Below are 15,790 nucleotides of genomic sequence, written 5' to 3'. Positions count from 1 at the left end.
GGTGAGGCCTGACAAAAGCAGGATAAAGTGGCACTGTTACTTCCCTTGTCTAGACATTACGCTTCTATTCATGCAGCCTAAAATTGCATTGGCCTTTTTAGCTGCTGCATCACACTGTTGACTCATGTTCAACTCGTGGTCTACTTGGACTTCTAGATCCCTTTCACATGTAATTTCATTCAGCCAGGTGTCCTCCATCCTACATCTGCGCATTTCATTTTTCTGCCCTAAGTGCAGTACCTTACATTTCTCCGTGTTGAATTTCATTTTGTTAGCTTTGGCTCAGCTTTCTAGTCTATTCAGGCCATTTTGAATTTTGATCCTGACCTCTGGGGTATTAGCTACTCCTACTAATTTTGTGTTATCTGCAGATTTGATACCCATGCCCTCCATTCTTTCATCCAAGTCGTTGATAAAGATGTTGAATAGCTCTGGGCCCAGGACAGACCCCTGTGAGACCCCACTGGTCACTTTTCTCCAGGATGAAGAAGAGGAGCCATTGTTGAGCACCCTTTGGGTTCGGCCAGTCAACCAATTACTACTCCTAATATTTTATTTTTATCCTGGCTCTCCATCAGGATTGAGGCGGCTTACAACAGCGATAAAATATAACAATACAAAGTAAAACCCATTATCCCTCTCCCCAAACAAATTCTTATATAACAATAATAAAATAACATCTAGCCATTAAAATAATCAATTGGTCGGCAACAGACGTCATATCCATATCAACAAATGACCAAGTGAGCTATTCAGGGAAAGTCTGTTGGAAGAGATCGGTCTTGACAGCCTTTTTAAAGTATCCACCTAACACTTGCATTGTCTAGCCCACATATTACCAGCATGTGCATGACTCTACCCCTTCTTCCAGGTCCCTTCAAAGATCCACTTTTTTAACTTTTACCACTCCCTATCTTTTACCTTTTACCAGAGATGTGGGTATACCTGTCCATAGAAATTTTTCCACACCAGATACACACACACACACACACACACACACACATACACATATCCATCTGGGCTGTTGTACTGCAATCAATTATGTTAGAGGAGCTAAATTTAGGATATTCTAGGACAGTTATTTTTCCAAGGGGACCAGCATTACAGTAATGTCAGAATAACAGAGTTAACAAATGTACCATTAAGCTTGTTTCTGTTTTGCAGAATCTCTTGTTTCTCAATCATTCACACAAGTACAAGCAGTCAGGGAAAATATACTTAAGCTTAAATGTGTCCACAGACACACATCCATCCTTTAGTGCAAGAGTGGGCAAATGTGGAAGGGTAGCCTCTTGGGAGATCCACTCCACCCACCACCCACTTTGTAATTCTCACAACATTAACTTTTTTGCCCCAGATACCATCTAGGGGACAAGGAGCATCTCATCATGTTTAACTTTTGGGGGCATTTTGAAGCATTTTCTCCCAATTCCCTGGGGAGCTTGAGGATTACAAAAATGGCCCTGAGGTTCACATATGGCCCACAGGCTGCACTTGCCCACCCTTGCTTTAGTGATACAGAAAGTTCAGTTAGTTGTACTAAATCAGATTTTTTTCTTGCTTGAAATGAAACTCATCAGTAGTACAAAATGTGAGTTCATGAAACCAAAGTTATTACGGTTAAATTGTTGATATAATATATATTAGTTACTACTATAGCTAAGCCTTTCACTGCATAGATCACAAAAAGCTCTTAAAAACATGACAGTGCCAATACATCTGATAGTCCTGTTGAGGAATCTTTACTTAGAACAAGAGAACAAAATGGTTCTCAATTGGGAAGGGGGTTCATAGAATCATAGAATCCAAAAGTTGGAAGAGACCACAAGGGCCACCCAGTTCAAACCCCTGCCATGTAGGAACTCTCAATCAAAGCATCCCTGACAGATGGCCATCCAGCCTCTGTTTGAAGACCTCCAAAGAAGGTGACTGCATTACACTCCGAGGGAGTTTGTTCCACTGTCGAACAGCCCTTACTGTCAGAAAATTCCTCCTAATGTTGAGGTGGAATCTCTTACCCTGTACTTGGAATCCATTGCTCCGGGTCCTGTTCTCTGGAGCAGCAGAAAGCAAGCTTGCTCCCTCCTCAATATGGCATCCCTTTAAACAGGGCTATCATATCACCTCTTAACCTTCTCTTATCCAGGCTAAACATTCCTCAGCTTCCTAAGTCTCTCCTCATAGGGCATGGTTTCCAGGCCCTTCACCATTTTGGTCGCCCTCCTTTGGACATGCTCCAGCTTCTCAATATCTTTTTTGAATTGTGGTGCCATGCCACAGAAGCCGACAGTGACTTAAGGGAGTTGCAGAGGGCAATACTGTACCAGTTCCAGATCTTGTTGAGGAGGAGGAATAATGTGAGATGGAAATAGGTCAGGAAGCTGTTGAGGATCATGGCATGGCCAGCGATACTGAGGAGTCATGCAAGATACAGACAGAGAGTCTTACCTCAAGTGAGACCAAATTGGAAGTGCCCAAGCAGGTATATTTATAGGGCAAAAACTGTCGCAGGACAGAATTCAGGGTTGACGTGGAAGTTCCAGGAGAGAGGAATAGGGAGGAAAGAAAAAAGCAACAGTAGCTCTTCCCACATTTTAACCCTTAGTTATCTAGGAAGAAGGTTCTAATAAATGGGGGGACTCCCATTTGTCACAGGACCCTATTGGGCTAGACTAATGAATCTGATTTGGAGCTTCCTGTTGGGAAAATGTAGTCCAAAAAGGATCCTCTCCAGGCTCCTGTTGGGTTTCCAGTAGAAAAGAAAGCAGGCCTAATGTTTGACTATTGGGCTAGACTGATGAATCTGATCTGAAGCTTCCTGTTGGGAAAATGTGAGGAACTGGCAACTCTAACTGCAACAAATCTTCAAACACTCAGTGGAAGATAGTAGAAGAGCTCTGGATGCTTTGTAGTATATAGCAAACAGTCAGAAATCACATCTGCTTTCCTTTCCTCTGGAAACCCAACAGGAGCCAGGTACAAAATACTGACTCAGGTGATAAATACAGATTTTGGGGGAAAGCGTTTCTGAGCACATGCACAACACTTTTAGGAGCTAATTTTTGTCCTATTATTGCCATTATTTCATGATTCAAATTATTTATTTTATACCAGTGTAATACAGCTATTTTTTCTTTGTGGAGGGGCAAACACAACCGTACGTTACATTAATAGTGACCAGATCATATGTAATAGTTCCTTTCTGTAGTATACTGGTAAAATCGCATTTGGTGCTGAGCTCCAAAAAGTACTGTACAGCTTTTTTCCGGAAATATTTTTACATCGAGTAGTATATGTAGGCACATCTATTTAAATTAGTTACAGATGGCATAGGAATATATTCTGTTCTGCTAAAAAGCTGATAAAATCTGCCATACGATAACCATTGTAGGACTGTGCAATGCTGTGGAAGAAGCCATCACTTCATACAGCTTCTGCAGAAGGGAAAGTGAGCCTGCATTAATATGCCAGAATGGCAAAATTAACTAGCTTTATTGGATTTAAAGTAGGCCAGCAAAGATATGGTAACTCTCATACACATCCCTAGAAGCTCTTCACTGAGTATTAGAATAATTAAGAGACTAGTTGATATGATTGTTCAGTTTTGTTACATTGTAGGTATCACTTTCATTAGCCAATTTAATCTGTTTCTTAATGCAAGATAGCTGTTATACGAACTGTAACGTACTGTGTATCTTTAAAATATAACGTCTTCAAAAAGGAAAAGTGAGATATTGATTTAAAAAGATATGTAACCCTTTGACTGCAGGACTTCAGAATGTTGTGAGCTGAACCTTGGATAAAATACAAAACCAAACCACCACCAAACAAATAAAGAAACAAACAAACAAATCCCAAACCCCACCTGACTCTGTTTTAGTTTTAAAATTATGTTAGCATGGCTTGTTTTTTTAAAACTCCCGAGATAAATAGCTTAAGGGGGACATTGTATTCCTTGCACTGTGACCAGCCTGAAAGAATAGATAGATTATTTTCTATTCCTGGACATCTCTGTAGGTTTGACGTATCTGTCCTGGAAATTAGCGCTAGCAGGAAATTATACAAGGGTTGGAAGAGGAGGGGAAGGAGAGACATTGTCCTTTTTATATTTATATTAAAATTAAAACTTTGCCAGGGCTCAACAAATCTGAAGGGGCCTTAGTGACCATCCAGAAATGAGTGTCCATTACCAGGGTATGCCCAAACCCTAAAATGGTGGGGTCTTGTCTTTGACCTAGTGCTGCATCTTTGAGAAGGAACAGTGGACTAAGGAAAAAAGCAAAGCCCTACTGCCATCCTCTTCCATTGAAAGCTGCCAAAGGTGGTGGGCTGTTTAAGATCTCTGCATCTATCTGTTGCTTGGTCTCCCAGAGCGAGAAACATGACTTCTCTGGACTATAGCTCCTAGACTCACCACCACCACCATCACCACCCAGCCAACATGGCCTGAAGAGACTGGGGGATAATGCCCTTATGCATGCAAAGCAGTTGAGCTACAATGCTTTTCCAGCTGCCTTAGTCTCTCTCTCCCTCACTGACCATCTGTTTCAGTACCAAATCTATTGATAAACTGGCAGTGGTTTTCCTGAATCTCGGACAGGGACTGAGACTTGTCTCCTGAATCCTTTTAACTGGCAGCTGATGTCCAGATTTTCAGAGGAGACATCTTTTCTGCGACGCTCCTGGAGATGCCAAGGATTGAACATATGTAAAATATGTAGCCTGCCACTGAGCTGTGGTCCTGAGACTTGGCATTGAATTTTGGCTTCAGCCCCAGTTTAGCCTGCCACATTTTTAATCCCCATCCACCTGCCCAGAAATGTTACGTTTGGAGGATGAGTTGCATGGGAGAGCTCTTTTAATATTAATGCTAGAAGGTGAGATCTTGAATTCAACTAAGTCAATATATATTTAATAATCTATTATTCTTTTAATAATTAAAAAACACTGCCTGTGTCTGCCAGTCAGTTATACCAGCAGTGTTGCCAACAAGCCTCAAAGATATTCCCCAGAATGTTTTACCAAAATCCAATATCCCCGGAATTCCCCAATATTTATTATTATTATTCAGTCAGAATCCCCTGAAAGAAATAAATTAAATTCCCCGGATTCCGAATTCCCTCGAAATTGGCAATGCTGTATACCAGTGCCTTTGCTTTCATTGATCAATATTCTGGAAACTGAAAGCAGTTGGCTTCTAACTGACCAATGAATCAAATGCTGTCTCTTCCCCTCCCAACCCAACACCTTATATATCTTTGCATTCAAGACATACAGGGATGAAAGAAGAAGAAGAAAAAAACAAACAAAGAAAGAAGAAAAACCCTGTCACCCAGTTAAGAAAATCTCAATCAGTTAATTATGGATTTTTGGTGCTTAAACCTACATAAACTGAAATATACATAAAGCAAGATTCTTGAAAGAAGAGAGCAGTGGCCACAATATATGGAGACAGAACTGCATCACAGAATCACAGAATCATAGAGTTGAAAGATACCACAAGGGCCATCCAGTCCAGTCCCAATCTGCCATGCAGGAACTCTCTGTCAAAACACCCCTGACAAATGGCCATCCAGCTTCTGTTTAAAGGCTTCCAAAGAAGGAGACTCCACCACTCTCCGAGGGAGGAGTGTCTTCCACTGTTGAACAGCCCTTACTGTCAGGAAGTTCCTCCTAATGTTGAGGTGGAATCTCTTTTCCTGGAGCTGCATCCATTGTTCCGGGTGCTGTTCTCTGTAGCAGCAGAAAACAAGCTTGCTCCCTCCTCAATATGACATCCCCTCAAATATTTAAACAGGACTATCTTATCACCTCTTAATCGTCTCTTCTCCAGGCTGTCATACTTAAATCTGACAGAGCGACCCCCACCCTCCAAACAAACCCTATCTTTTCAGCTAGCAGCATCCCAATTGAAGGGTTTCTGAGGCAGATCAGGACACTGGGGAATGATATCTGCAGCACTCTCTTGGTTACAGGACACATCAAAGAACAGGCAGCTGAAGAAACCCTTTGGGGTCCTGCCACAACTGCTTGTCTCCAAACTCCCTGTAATTGGGAGAACACTGGATGTAATTTCCCAGTACCCCTTCTGCAATGCCCCAGAAGCCCTGTGGTTGAGACAGTGCCAGGTAGATCTTTGCATCCCCGTTCAGTCATTAACAATAAATGTGAATCCCAATGAGACCATAAGTCCAGCTTATGAATTGCATCACTAATGAATGGGATGCCAGTCATTCTCTGTTTTCTTCGTCGAATTAACCTTTGCTAACCTGACACTTTCCTCCTATGTTGGAGGAGTCTCCCATCCCTCCAGTCAACAAATGAGAGGGCCAGGTTGGGGAGGCTGTATTAAAAGCTGCATGCAAAATGTTGTAATTTCATAGGACAGGCATTCATTACCATGTAAGAGAGAAGAGGAAGAATGTATTTCGATGCCTATAACCTGTGGATTTTGGGGGTTGGGTGGCGGTGGGGTTTAAATTGTGTTTAAAATCATTTTAAATTATTTTTAAAAATAATTTTTAAAAAGTCTTGCTCAATTGATCAGACACACCTTTTTGTCTATCATAAGGTTTTCAGTTAATTAAGTTAAAATTCAAGGAAGAGGCCTGAAACATCTCTTTTTGGAAGATGCGACCCAGCTGTTCTTTCTTCCCCTCCTTTCAGGTATTTCCATCGCCCAGCAGATGGTTCAGAGGTCATGTATGATGCTGTCTCCATCATGAATGCTGACATCTTAAACTACTGTCAGAAGGAGTCCTGGTGCAAACTGGCCTTTTATCTGTTGTCATTCTTCTATTACCTGTACAGGTGAGCTTTGGTATAATTAATGTTATTTAAATTTGTAGCCCACCTTTGTAACACAAAGTAGTCCAGCAATAAATAGCAAAAGGCCAGGCCTCATTGCACCAGCTGCCTCAGGCTGAGGATGCTGGGGAACAGTATCCCCATTTCCTTCTGTTAGAAAACAGACCTGTGTGAGTATACTTCTTTTTTGGACTGCCTCTCCCACACTCCTTTAGCCAACATGGCAACTGATCATGTTTCCTATGGGACTTTGGACGTAAAGTCCAAAAAAGGTATTTTTTTCTAGGCTCTGGGCCTGTTATGGTCTTCTAGACTGACCTGCTACCAACCAGGTATGATAGACGATGCTACAGCATCACTAGTATTGAAGTAAGTCAGCTTTCTCTGTGTGAAATGGGAGAACAGGAGACATCTTGTCCGTTGCTCCAGATGGCAAAATGAGCTTGACTCAAATGACACAAATGGAAAATAAACATGATAATTAAATAGAGTAAGTAAAATATAATAAAATAGAAGCTAAAATCTAGGTAAGGTACCATTGGTTTTAAAAAGCCAATCACTTAAAAAGATCTTCAACTGTTGATACTTAAACAGTATCAGTTTATGGGCCAGAAGCCTATCTAATGAGAACATCTTTTCCTGCCAGGTTAAGGTAGAAAAAGGATTTGACAAGCATTTCCTAGCAAGGAATTTTGGAGAATGCAACCTGTTAGGTAGCAGTTGCCTCTGGAAACATTGATGGGATTCTTCCAGATGTGACAGCATAGATCACACACACAAAAAACAACAACAACAAAAACCCTACAACAACAACTATGGATGGCTCTTAAGGACATGGGAGTGCCACTACATCTGATAGCACTGATGAGAAAGCTATGCTTACGACAAGAGGCTACGGTTAGAATAGAACATGGAAAAAAGAATGGTTCCCAACTGGCAAAGGGGTCAGGCAAAGCTGCATTTTATCACCCTGTTTGTTCAACTTGTATGCAGAAAATATCATAAGAGCAGGCTTAGACTCAGAAAGAGGAGTAAAGATAGGAGGAAGGAGCATCAATAAAAGATATGTGGATGACATCATACTACTAGAAGAAAACATCACAGACGTGGAGCAATTATGAAAGAAGGTCAAAGAAGAAAGTGCAAAGGCAGGCTTAATGCTGAACAAAATGGAGACTGTAGTCAAGAAATCAGAAGAAGGCTAGGCATGGGAAGGGCAGCTATGAAATAAGGACAAAATCATTTTGTGTAAAGATATATTCCCCATCACCATCTACAGATGTGAGACCTGGAAAGCGAAGAAAATGGATAAGTAGAAACTCAACTCATTTGAGATGTGATGCTGGAGAAGAGTGCTGAGGATAGAGTGGAGGGCCAATAAGACAAGCAAAAGGATCCTTGATCAGATCAAGGCTGAAGTCTCCCTGGAAGCCAAGATGACCAAACTCAGAGGTTTATCACACAGAGACTTTTAGAGCTTTTGCAGGTCAATTCTGACATGACTGCGCTTCCAATGATGCACATTCACGTCATAATGTGAATGTGTTGTCAGGTGCGATTCCTTTCTATGGGCGCCTCTTCTGGGGCACTTCCGCAGTGATTCCAAAGTGACTCCTCATTTTGATGAATTCAGAAAAAAATTGAATTCACAGAATTCGCATTCAAGCTCACTTTGATTTCACTTCAAATTGGTCTGGTGTGGAAAACCACTCCGATGTCACCCCCCCCTTGACCCCCTGTGTCCTGCTCCATCATTCCCCTCCTCCTCCTTCACCCCATCTCACCACCCTGCCACCCATCCCATCATCCTCTCCCTTCTCCTGCATCCCAATCTTGGCCCCAGTGACCCCTAGCGACCTATTCCATCATCCCCTGCCTTCTGCATCCCAATCCTGGCCCCAGTGACCCATCCCATCATCCCCTGCCTTCTCCTGCATCCCAATCCTGGCCCCAGTGACCTATCCCATCATCCCCTGCCTTCTCCTACACCCCAATCCTGGCCCCAGCAACCTATTCCATCATCCCCTGACTTCTCCTGCATCCCATCCTGGCCCCAGTCACCCCCAGAAACCTAATCCCATCATCCCCTGCCTTCTCCTGCATCCCAATCCTGGCCCCAGCGACCCCCAGTGACTCATCCCATCATCCCCTGACTATTCTTTCATCCCAATGAAATATGACAGCTAAGGAGGGGGCAGGGAAGGAGGACAGCGTCCAGAGCCCCATTGAGCATGCCCAAGGGTGGTGATTCGAATTGTTGAACCCTCTTGTGTGGTAATACAATGTGCACTCACTCTGCTTGGCTTGGATCCGCATCACTTGACTTGCTTGGAATAGAACTGACTTCGCTTCCCCCTCAATTCAGAATGGCAACAGAAAGGCAACCAGGTGTGGTAAAACATCACGTTTTAACCTTAATTCACATTGCTAGACAGAAGTGACTCTGGATCTGGTGTGAAAAAACATCACGCTTTGCATTGCTAGAACAGGAGTGACTGTGGATCTGAGCTGTAAACCCCCCACCCCCCCTCCATGTGTGATAAGGTCCAGAGACTTTAGCCACACCGTCAGAAAGCATAATTCATTAGAAAAGACAACAGTGCTAGGAAAGGTACAGGGAAGTAGAAAGTGAGGTAGACCATATGGTAGATGGATAGACTCAATCAGGGAGGTCACAGACCTGAATCTACAAGACCTAAGCAGAGTAATGAAGGGTGGGGGGCTTAGTGATGTCTCATCCACAGGGTTGCCATGAGTTGGGGTGACATCCAGATGGAGGACCTCTATTGTTTCTATTGAGAAGACACTCTTTACCTAGTTTGCCTAGTTACACTTTTCCTCCATTAGCAATGGTTTTTTGTTTTTTGTTTTGGTAAGAAAGCAATTGGAAGAAACAATGCAAGAATATGGGAGAGTTACGAATGCAAGGTAATCTCTGTTGGATCTCCTGGTAAATGATGAACAAAGAATCATAAAATTGTAGAGTTGGAAGAAACCTCAAGGGCCATCCAGTCCAACCCCATTCTGCCATGCAGGAACTCTCAATCAAAGCATACCCAGCAGATGGCCATCCAGCCTCTGCTGAAAGACCTCCAAGGAAGGAGACTCCACTACACTCCGAGGGAATGTGTTCCACTGTCGAACAGCCTTTACTATCAGGAAGTTCCTCCTAATGTCGAGGTGGAATCTCCTTTCCTGCAGCTTGCATCCATTGTTCCAGGTCCTATTCTCTGGAGCATCAGAAAACAAGCTTGCTTCCTCCTCGATATGACATCCCTTCAAATATTTAAACAGGGCTATCATATCACCTCTTGATATGAGTTGCACATACTCCCTTGATGAGAGTTTGCACAAAGAAAGACTAATCTGGAAACACCCCTCCAGTCTGTCTGCCTCATGAAGGATGTTTACAACACTGTGCTGTGTACAGTTTATAGAAATGTGGCTCTACTACTTCTGCCCTTTTCAACTGACAGTGATTTTGTGTGGGAAATACCCAGTTGCAATTCTCTTGGGGAGGGGTTGATTTTCAAATTCCCATCCTCTCCCAGTCACTGCATACATTTTCAGGGAACTGCATGTTTTACATTTAACTCACTGGACAATTATGCAAGCATTACTTTCCTCTGTAAACAAATAATAACTACATAAGAAAACCTGAACCTAACTGCCCTTGAGTTGACTCTGACTCATGGCAAACCTGTGTTTGAAAAACTTCCAGATCCATGACCTCCGTAATTGAGTCACTCTATCTAGTATTCAGTTTTCCTCTTTTTCTGCTGCCCTCTACATTTCCTAGCTTTATTATCTTTTCTAATGAGTCATGCATTTTCAAGATATTTCCAAAGTGTGACAGCCTCTGTTTTGTCAACTTGGCTTCCAGGAAGATTTCAGGCTTGATCTGTTCAAGGACCCATATCTAGGTTGGGATCCCAGTTCTCATAGTGGCCAACCAGAACCAGGAAGAGCAAACATGGCATGGTGTTGGTGACAGTAGAGAGAGGGTCTGCCCCCATGTTTTCCCTCCCACATTTGTACAGCATGTGGGGATAATATCTGAATCCCCACTGGGTATGACTCCAAATCCTAGTGTTCAGAACATTGGAGGAAGTAAAGGTTCTCACTTCACTTTCTCTACCGCATGTATAATTTTATATTGCTGAATCATGTTCCCTCTTACACAACATAAGAAGAGAAAGATGTATCAAAGTGGTCACTCCTGAGCTGGTCTAAAGATTCTGTTCTATTCTGAAGTGGACACTCCATTATTCTCACCCACAGATACCTATTTTAAATTAGTCTTTAAATTAGCCCTGATGGCCTTCAGGGCAAAAAATATCAAGTGTTTCTAAATATAAAAGCCTGAATCGTATAGTTACTCCCAGCTACAGATGTTGAATCAGGGAGATTTGACTCGCCATTTGACAATTAGTTCAACATCTAGTTTAGACTAACCAATATGATTCAAAATAAGTAATTTTTTCTTGCCACAGGTGAGTGGTTCTTCATACATTTTGGCCATTGTTACCAGTTTAGGTTGGAATCATCTTGGGTTATGTCAACTTAAATGGTTTTTTAGTGTTGCCAACAAAAGTCCTTGCTCTGACTATGTAACTGCAGCTGGATGGCCAGTTAATCAGTGGCCAAGAGTGGAACTGTACTCTGGTGCCATGCAGGTACCAGTGTGCAACCAATGAAAGGTACAGCTTTCCTGGGTCTTCTGTGTAACTATGCAGGTGAAGTTTTACATAGAATCATAGAATCATAGAGTAGGAAGAGACCATAAAGCTCATCCAGTCCAACCCCATTTTGCCATACAGGAACTCACAATCAAAGGATCCCCGACAGATGGCCAGATGACAGTGGTGGAGTCTCCTTCTTTGGAGATCTTTAAACAAAGATCTCCAAAGAAGGAGTCTCCACCACTGTCTCCAAGGGAGTGTGCTCCACTGTCAAAAAGTTCCTACTGTCAGGAGATTCCTCCTAATGTTTAGGTGGAATCTTTTTTCCTGTAGCCTGCATCCATTGTTCCGTGTTTTAGTCTGTGGAACAGCAGAAAACAAGCTTGCTCTATCATCAGTATGGCACCCCTTCAAATATTTAAACAGGGCTATCATATCACCTCACCTCTTAATCATCTCTTCTCCAGGCTAAGCGTACCCAGCTCCTTAAGTCTCTCCGCATAGCGCATGGTTTCCAGACCCTTCATCATTTTAGTCCCCCTCCTCTGGATGTGCTCCAGTTTCTCAATGGCTTTTTTGAATTGTGGTGCCCAGAACTGGACACAGTATTCCAGGTGAGGCCTGACCATAGCAGAATAGAGTGGCACTATTACTTCCTTTGATCTAGATACTATACTTCTATGCAGCCTAAAATTACATTGATCTTTTTAGCTGCTGCATCACACTGTTGACTTGTGTTCAACTTGTGGTCTACTAGGACTCCTATATCCCTTTCTATGGTTCTATGATTCTTTGATTCTATGATTCTGGCAGATGTTGACCATAGAGTTGCACTGGAAGTGTTGCATTCCTGTAGCAACAGATATGAACCTGGGATCCTAGTTTATTGCTGCCCAAATCAACTAGTATTCATAAGCTCTTAACCTGTCATTGATTTGTGACCCTGACTTGTTTTTTGGGGAAATCCAGGGTCCCAAAATTGGACAGAAGTTGAAGCAAATTCTTTTCTGACATATGGGAAATTCTGGCTGAGCTTTCTATGAATGTTGCCATTGACAGTTTCAGAATTAACCATCCAATAAAAGCAGTCAGAAATAATGCACTAGTATTTATTAGACATGGCTGAGTTTCTTTTACTGTGGGCTGGAAGGAGAAAAATCTTGTCACTCATCTTTGCTTGCTGCCTTAGTCATGGTTTCTCTCTTGTGATGGTTTCTTTCTTTCTTCCTTCCTTTCTCCCTTTCTCCTTTCTCCCCATCTCCTGCCATTCAGTATGGTTTATACGCTGGTGAGTTTCTAACAGAGCCTACGGATGACGTGCAGGAATCCTTAAACTGGTTCCCAGTGATTCCTTTGAGACATACGCCTCACCTGGACTATGACAACCTTCTGTGCTAGGACTGTGGTGGGTGGGATGGACTCGCAACCGGCCTGAGGCCGCCATGTCTGAAGCCAATACCACTGCAAGACTGTCTTTTTCTGGCTGCCTTGGACACTGATATTCTGCTGCCTCATACCAGATGGGGGCTACCATACTCCCCACTCACATTTCCAGCCCCAGGAGTAACATCCACCGATTCTGTATTTTTCAATAGAAAGCCTGTGATCTCTCTTTGTCACTGGACTTCCCAGTTTATATTCCATGTGAAACCCATGTTTGGGGAATTGAGGCAGGACTTGGTGACTCTATCTGTGTGTAAAGCAAAACGAAGTTCTCATCAACTCCAGTCATTAGGGTGGACATTTTGTTAAACAGGGGCTTCTGTTCTTCTACAGCTTTGTTTTTTTGGGTTTTTTAAATCTGGGGAGCCCCCTTCCCTCACCCACCCATCCAGTCGTAAGGTCTGGGGGTAGTGCCCTTGAGATACAATTAGCCCATTTTTTTGTAAGTGTAGTGATAATAACTGAGCAAATTCTCTTTTTAAAAAGCCATAAGGAAGATGATAACTATAAAGAATAAATTTGGCAGCCATTTTATAAGTGGCACAGTTGCAAAAGACTTTTGCGTGGGTGTGTGTGTGAGGCAGTGGGGAAGCTTTGTCCTGTCTTTCCTTCCAAACCCAACCCCCCAAATAATAATTCTACGGGGAGTCAGTATTCAATATGTTCGGCTGCCCTTTCTTTTCTTCTGAATTGTGATATTGTCAGATGTGGAAGGGATGCTGAGATTGGAAGTAGTGGAGGTACTCTGTTGTCATGGCAACACCCAGGCCTATCTTTTTGTCCTTTGGCTTTCGGCGCGTGCGCGCATGTGTGCGCACATAAACACACACATATACACACAGTTTCCTCAGGCCTTGCTCCTGGCAGATGGGAAAGAAGGAAGAGGCCTCTGTGTTACATCCCTTTCTGTGGAAGTCAGAATCCTGACATTATATTGCCTTTTTGTGGTCAAAAAGTATTCTGCCCCCATAAAAACAGCACAAAACAAGAATGTAAGCAGAGCCTAAAGCTGGTCTACTCCAGCAACCGGGAATTTATGGCCTCCCAGATGTTGTCGGACTGCAACGTCTATTGAATTTAACCAGCATAGTCGGTGGGAGCTGTAGTTCAACAACATCTGGATTAACCCAACTTCATGATTCCATCAGCAATCAGCTAAATGTTTAGCTTACATATTGTAAACCGCTTAAAGACTGCCAACTGCAGTGTAAAGCGGTATATAAATGAAGCTGTTATTGCTATATTTCTGGGTGGTTGAAAAGCATTGGAGACATTACTTCATCATTTGATTTTCTGGGTATCTGATATTCTAAGAGGTAGGCTCCTTCTATATATGAACACTCCATTTACCTGTCATTGCCAACAAATGTCAATACAGTATGTAGAGGGGTCTTGTAGCACCTTTGAGACTAACTGAAAGGACGAAGTGTGCAGCACGAGCTTTCCTAGACTTAAATCTACTTCCTCAGATGCATTTGAAAAGCTCATACTGCCAACTTCGTTATTTCAATGAGTCTCAAAGGTGCTATAAGATCTCTCTACATACTTATCCTACAGACTAACACAACTATATCTTTAAACATGAATACACTTATCCTACCTCTGAACTGCCTACAACTCAGGGTTGTAGCTACCAGAGGGAGCAAAATCCATTGCCCCTCAAAACAAGAATTCTGGCCCTCCCAATGAAATTCACCTTCAATCCCCAGTTTTTTTATTATTGCAGAGAGTGAGACATTGAAAATCATCCATACCTAGAACTTTTTATATTTAAGATGTTTTCATCCCCCTGGTCACTTTGCTGGCCCCTTTTTTGGATGCCTAAACTATCCCCCCCCCCCCAAATATTCAACGGAAGTTTTAAATTACTGCAAGGTTAGTAATTTGGAAACTGAATGGAAATTTCATTGGAAGGAGACAAAATTCTTATTTGGGACTATGCCCTCATTTGCCTCAGCCCATAGGGACACCATTGTCCTTTTTCTAAAATGCCATATGAGGGCAAACCTGTGCAAGTTAGGACAGACCACAGTTCAGTAGATAAAGAGCACCTGTTTGCATGGAGTGGGTCCCAGGCTCCCAGGGATCTCTTTATACATTCTTTATACATTTGCTTATTTTTAAAACTAGAGATGGCTATATTCCCCTAAAGGTGCAGTGAATGCTGAGTGAAACAAAATGTGTCTTTCATGTCCACAGAAAACAATGAAAGACTAATCTAGCCAAGCCAGGTATTCCAGATCTTGGAAAGTTACTTTTCAAAAATGCAAGTTCTAGGCTGTGTCTACACTTCAAGAATGGCCAGGGTCCCAGGTATTTCTTTATCCATTCTTTATACATTTGCTTATTTTTAAAACTAGAGATGGCTATATGGCCCTAAAAGTGCAGTGTACAGAACAAAAACCATTTTGAACAATAATAAGAATTTAAAAAATAGAACAATGAGACACCCGAAAGAGCAAAAATGAAACAAAAAGCTAGTCAACTCTTATTTAAAAAAGCAACCACAATTGAATGCTGTCTTTCATGTCCACTGAAAAAAATGAAAGGCTCATCTAGCCAACGCAAATATTCCAGAGCTTGGAAAGTTACTTTTCAAAAATGCGAGTCCAAGGCCCTGAAAGTTCTCAGACTTTGGTCTTCCAGATGTTTTGGAATTTAGCTCCCAAGATTCCTGACTGTCACCCAAGCTGGCTGGGGCTTCTGGGAGTTGAAGTCCAAAACACCTGGAGGACAAAAGTTTGGGCATCACTGCCCTGAAAGATAGCTGCTCTTCTAGGCTGCATTGACACTTCAGAATTAATGCAGTTTGACACCGCTTTAACTTTCATGGCTTAATGCTATGGAATTCTGGGATC

The 15,790-nt window shown here is 42.3% G+C and overlaps 1 protein-coding gene across 3 annotated transcripts in view; it reads left to right on the top strand.

Annotated features, from left to right (window-relative positions):
• Positions 1-15,790, top strand: part of CNIH2 (cornichon family AMPA receptor auxiliary protein 2) — a 65,018-nt gene that overhangs the window by 34,412 nt on the left and 14,816 nt on the right. For 2 of the 3 annotated variants that reach the window (XR_006100714.1, XR_006100715.1), the window contains exon 5: positions 6,667-6,810. Coding sequence is in view for 1 of the 3 variants with exons in the window: in XM_042439681.1 (XP_042295615.1) it covers positions 6,667-6,810; positions 12,762-12,789 (172 nt within the window). In the remaining 2 variants the exon portion in view is untranslated. Of the gene's footprint in view, positions 1-6,666; positions 6,811-12,761; positions 14,388-15,790 lie in introns of those variants that run through there. The other variant, XM_042439681.1, reaches the window with a different exon arrangement.

This window comes from Sceloporus undulatus, chromosome 9, assembly GCF_019175285.1.
Source record: "Sceloporus undulatus isolate JIND9_A2432 ecotype Alabama chromosome 9, SceUnd_v1.1, whole genome shotgun sequence".
Classification (NCBI taxonomy): domain Eukaryota; kingdom Metazoa; phylum Chordata; class Lepidosauria; order Squamata; family Phrynosomatidae; genus Sceloporus; species Sceloporus undulatus.
This window is presented reverse-complemented; position numbering and strand designations above follow the sequence as displayed.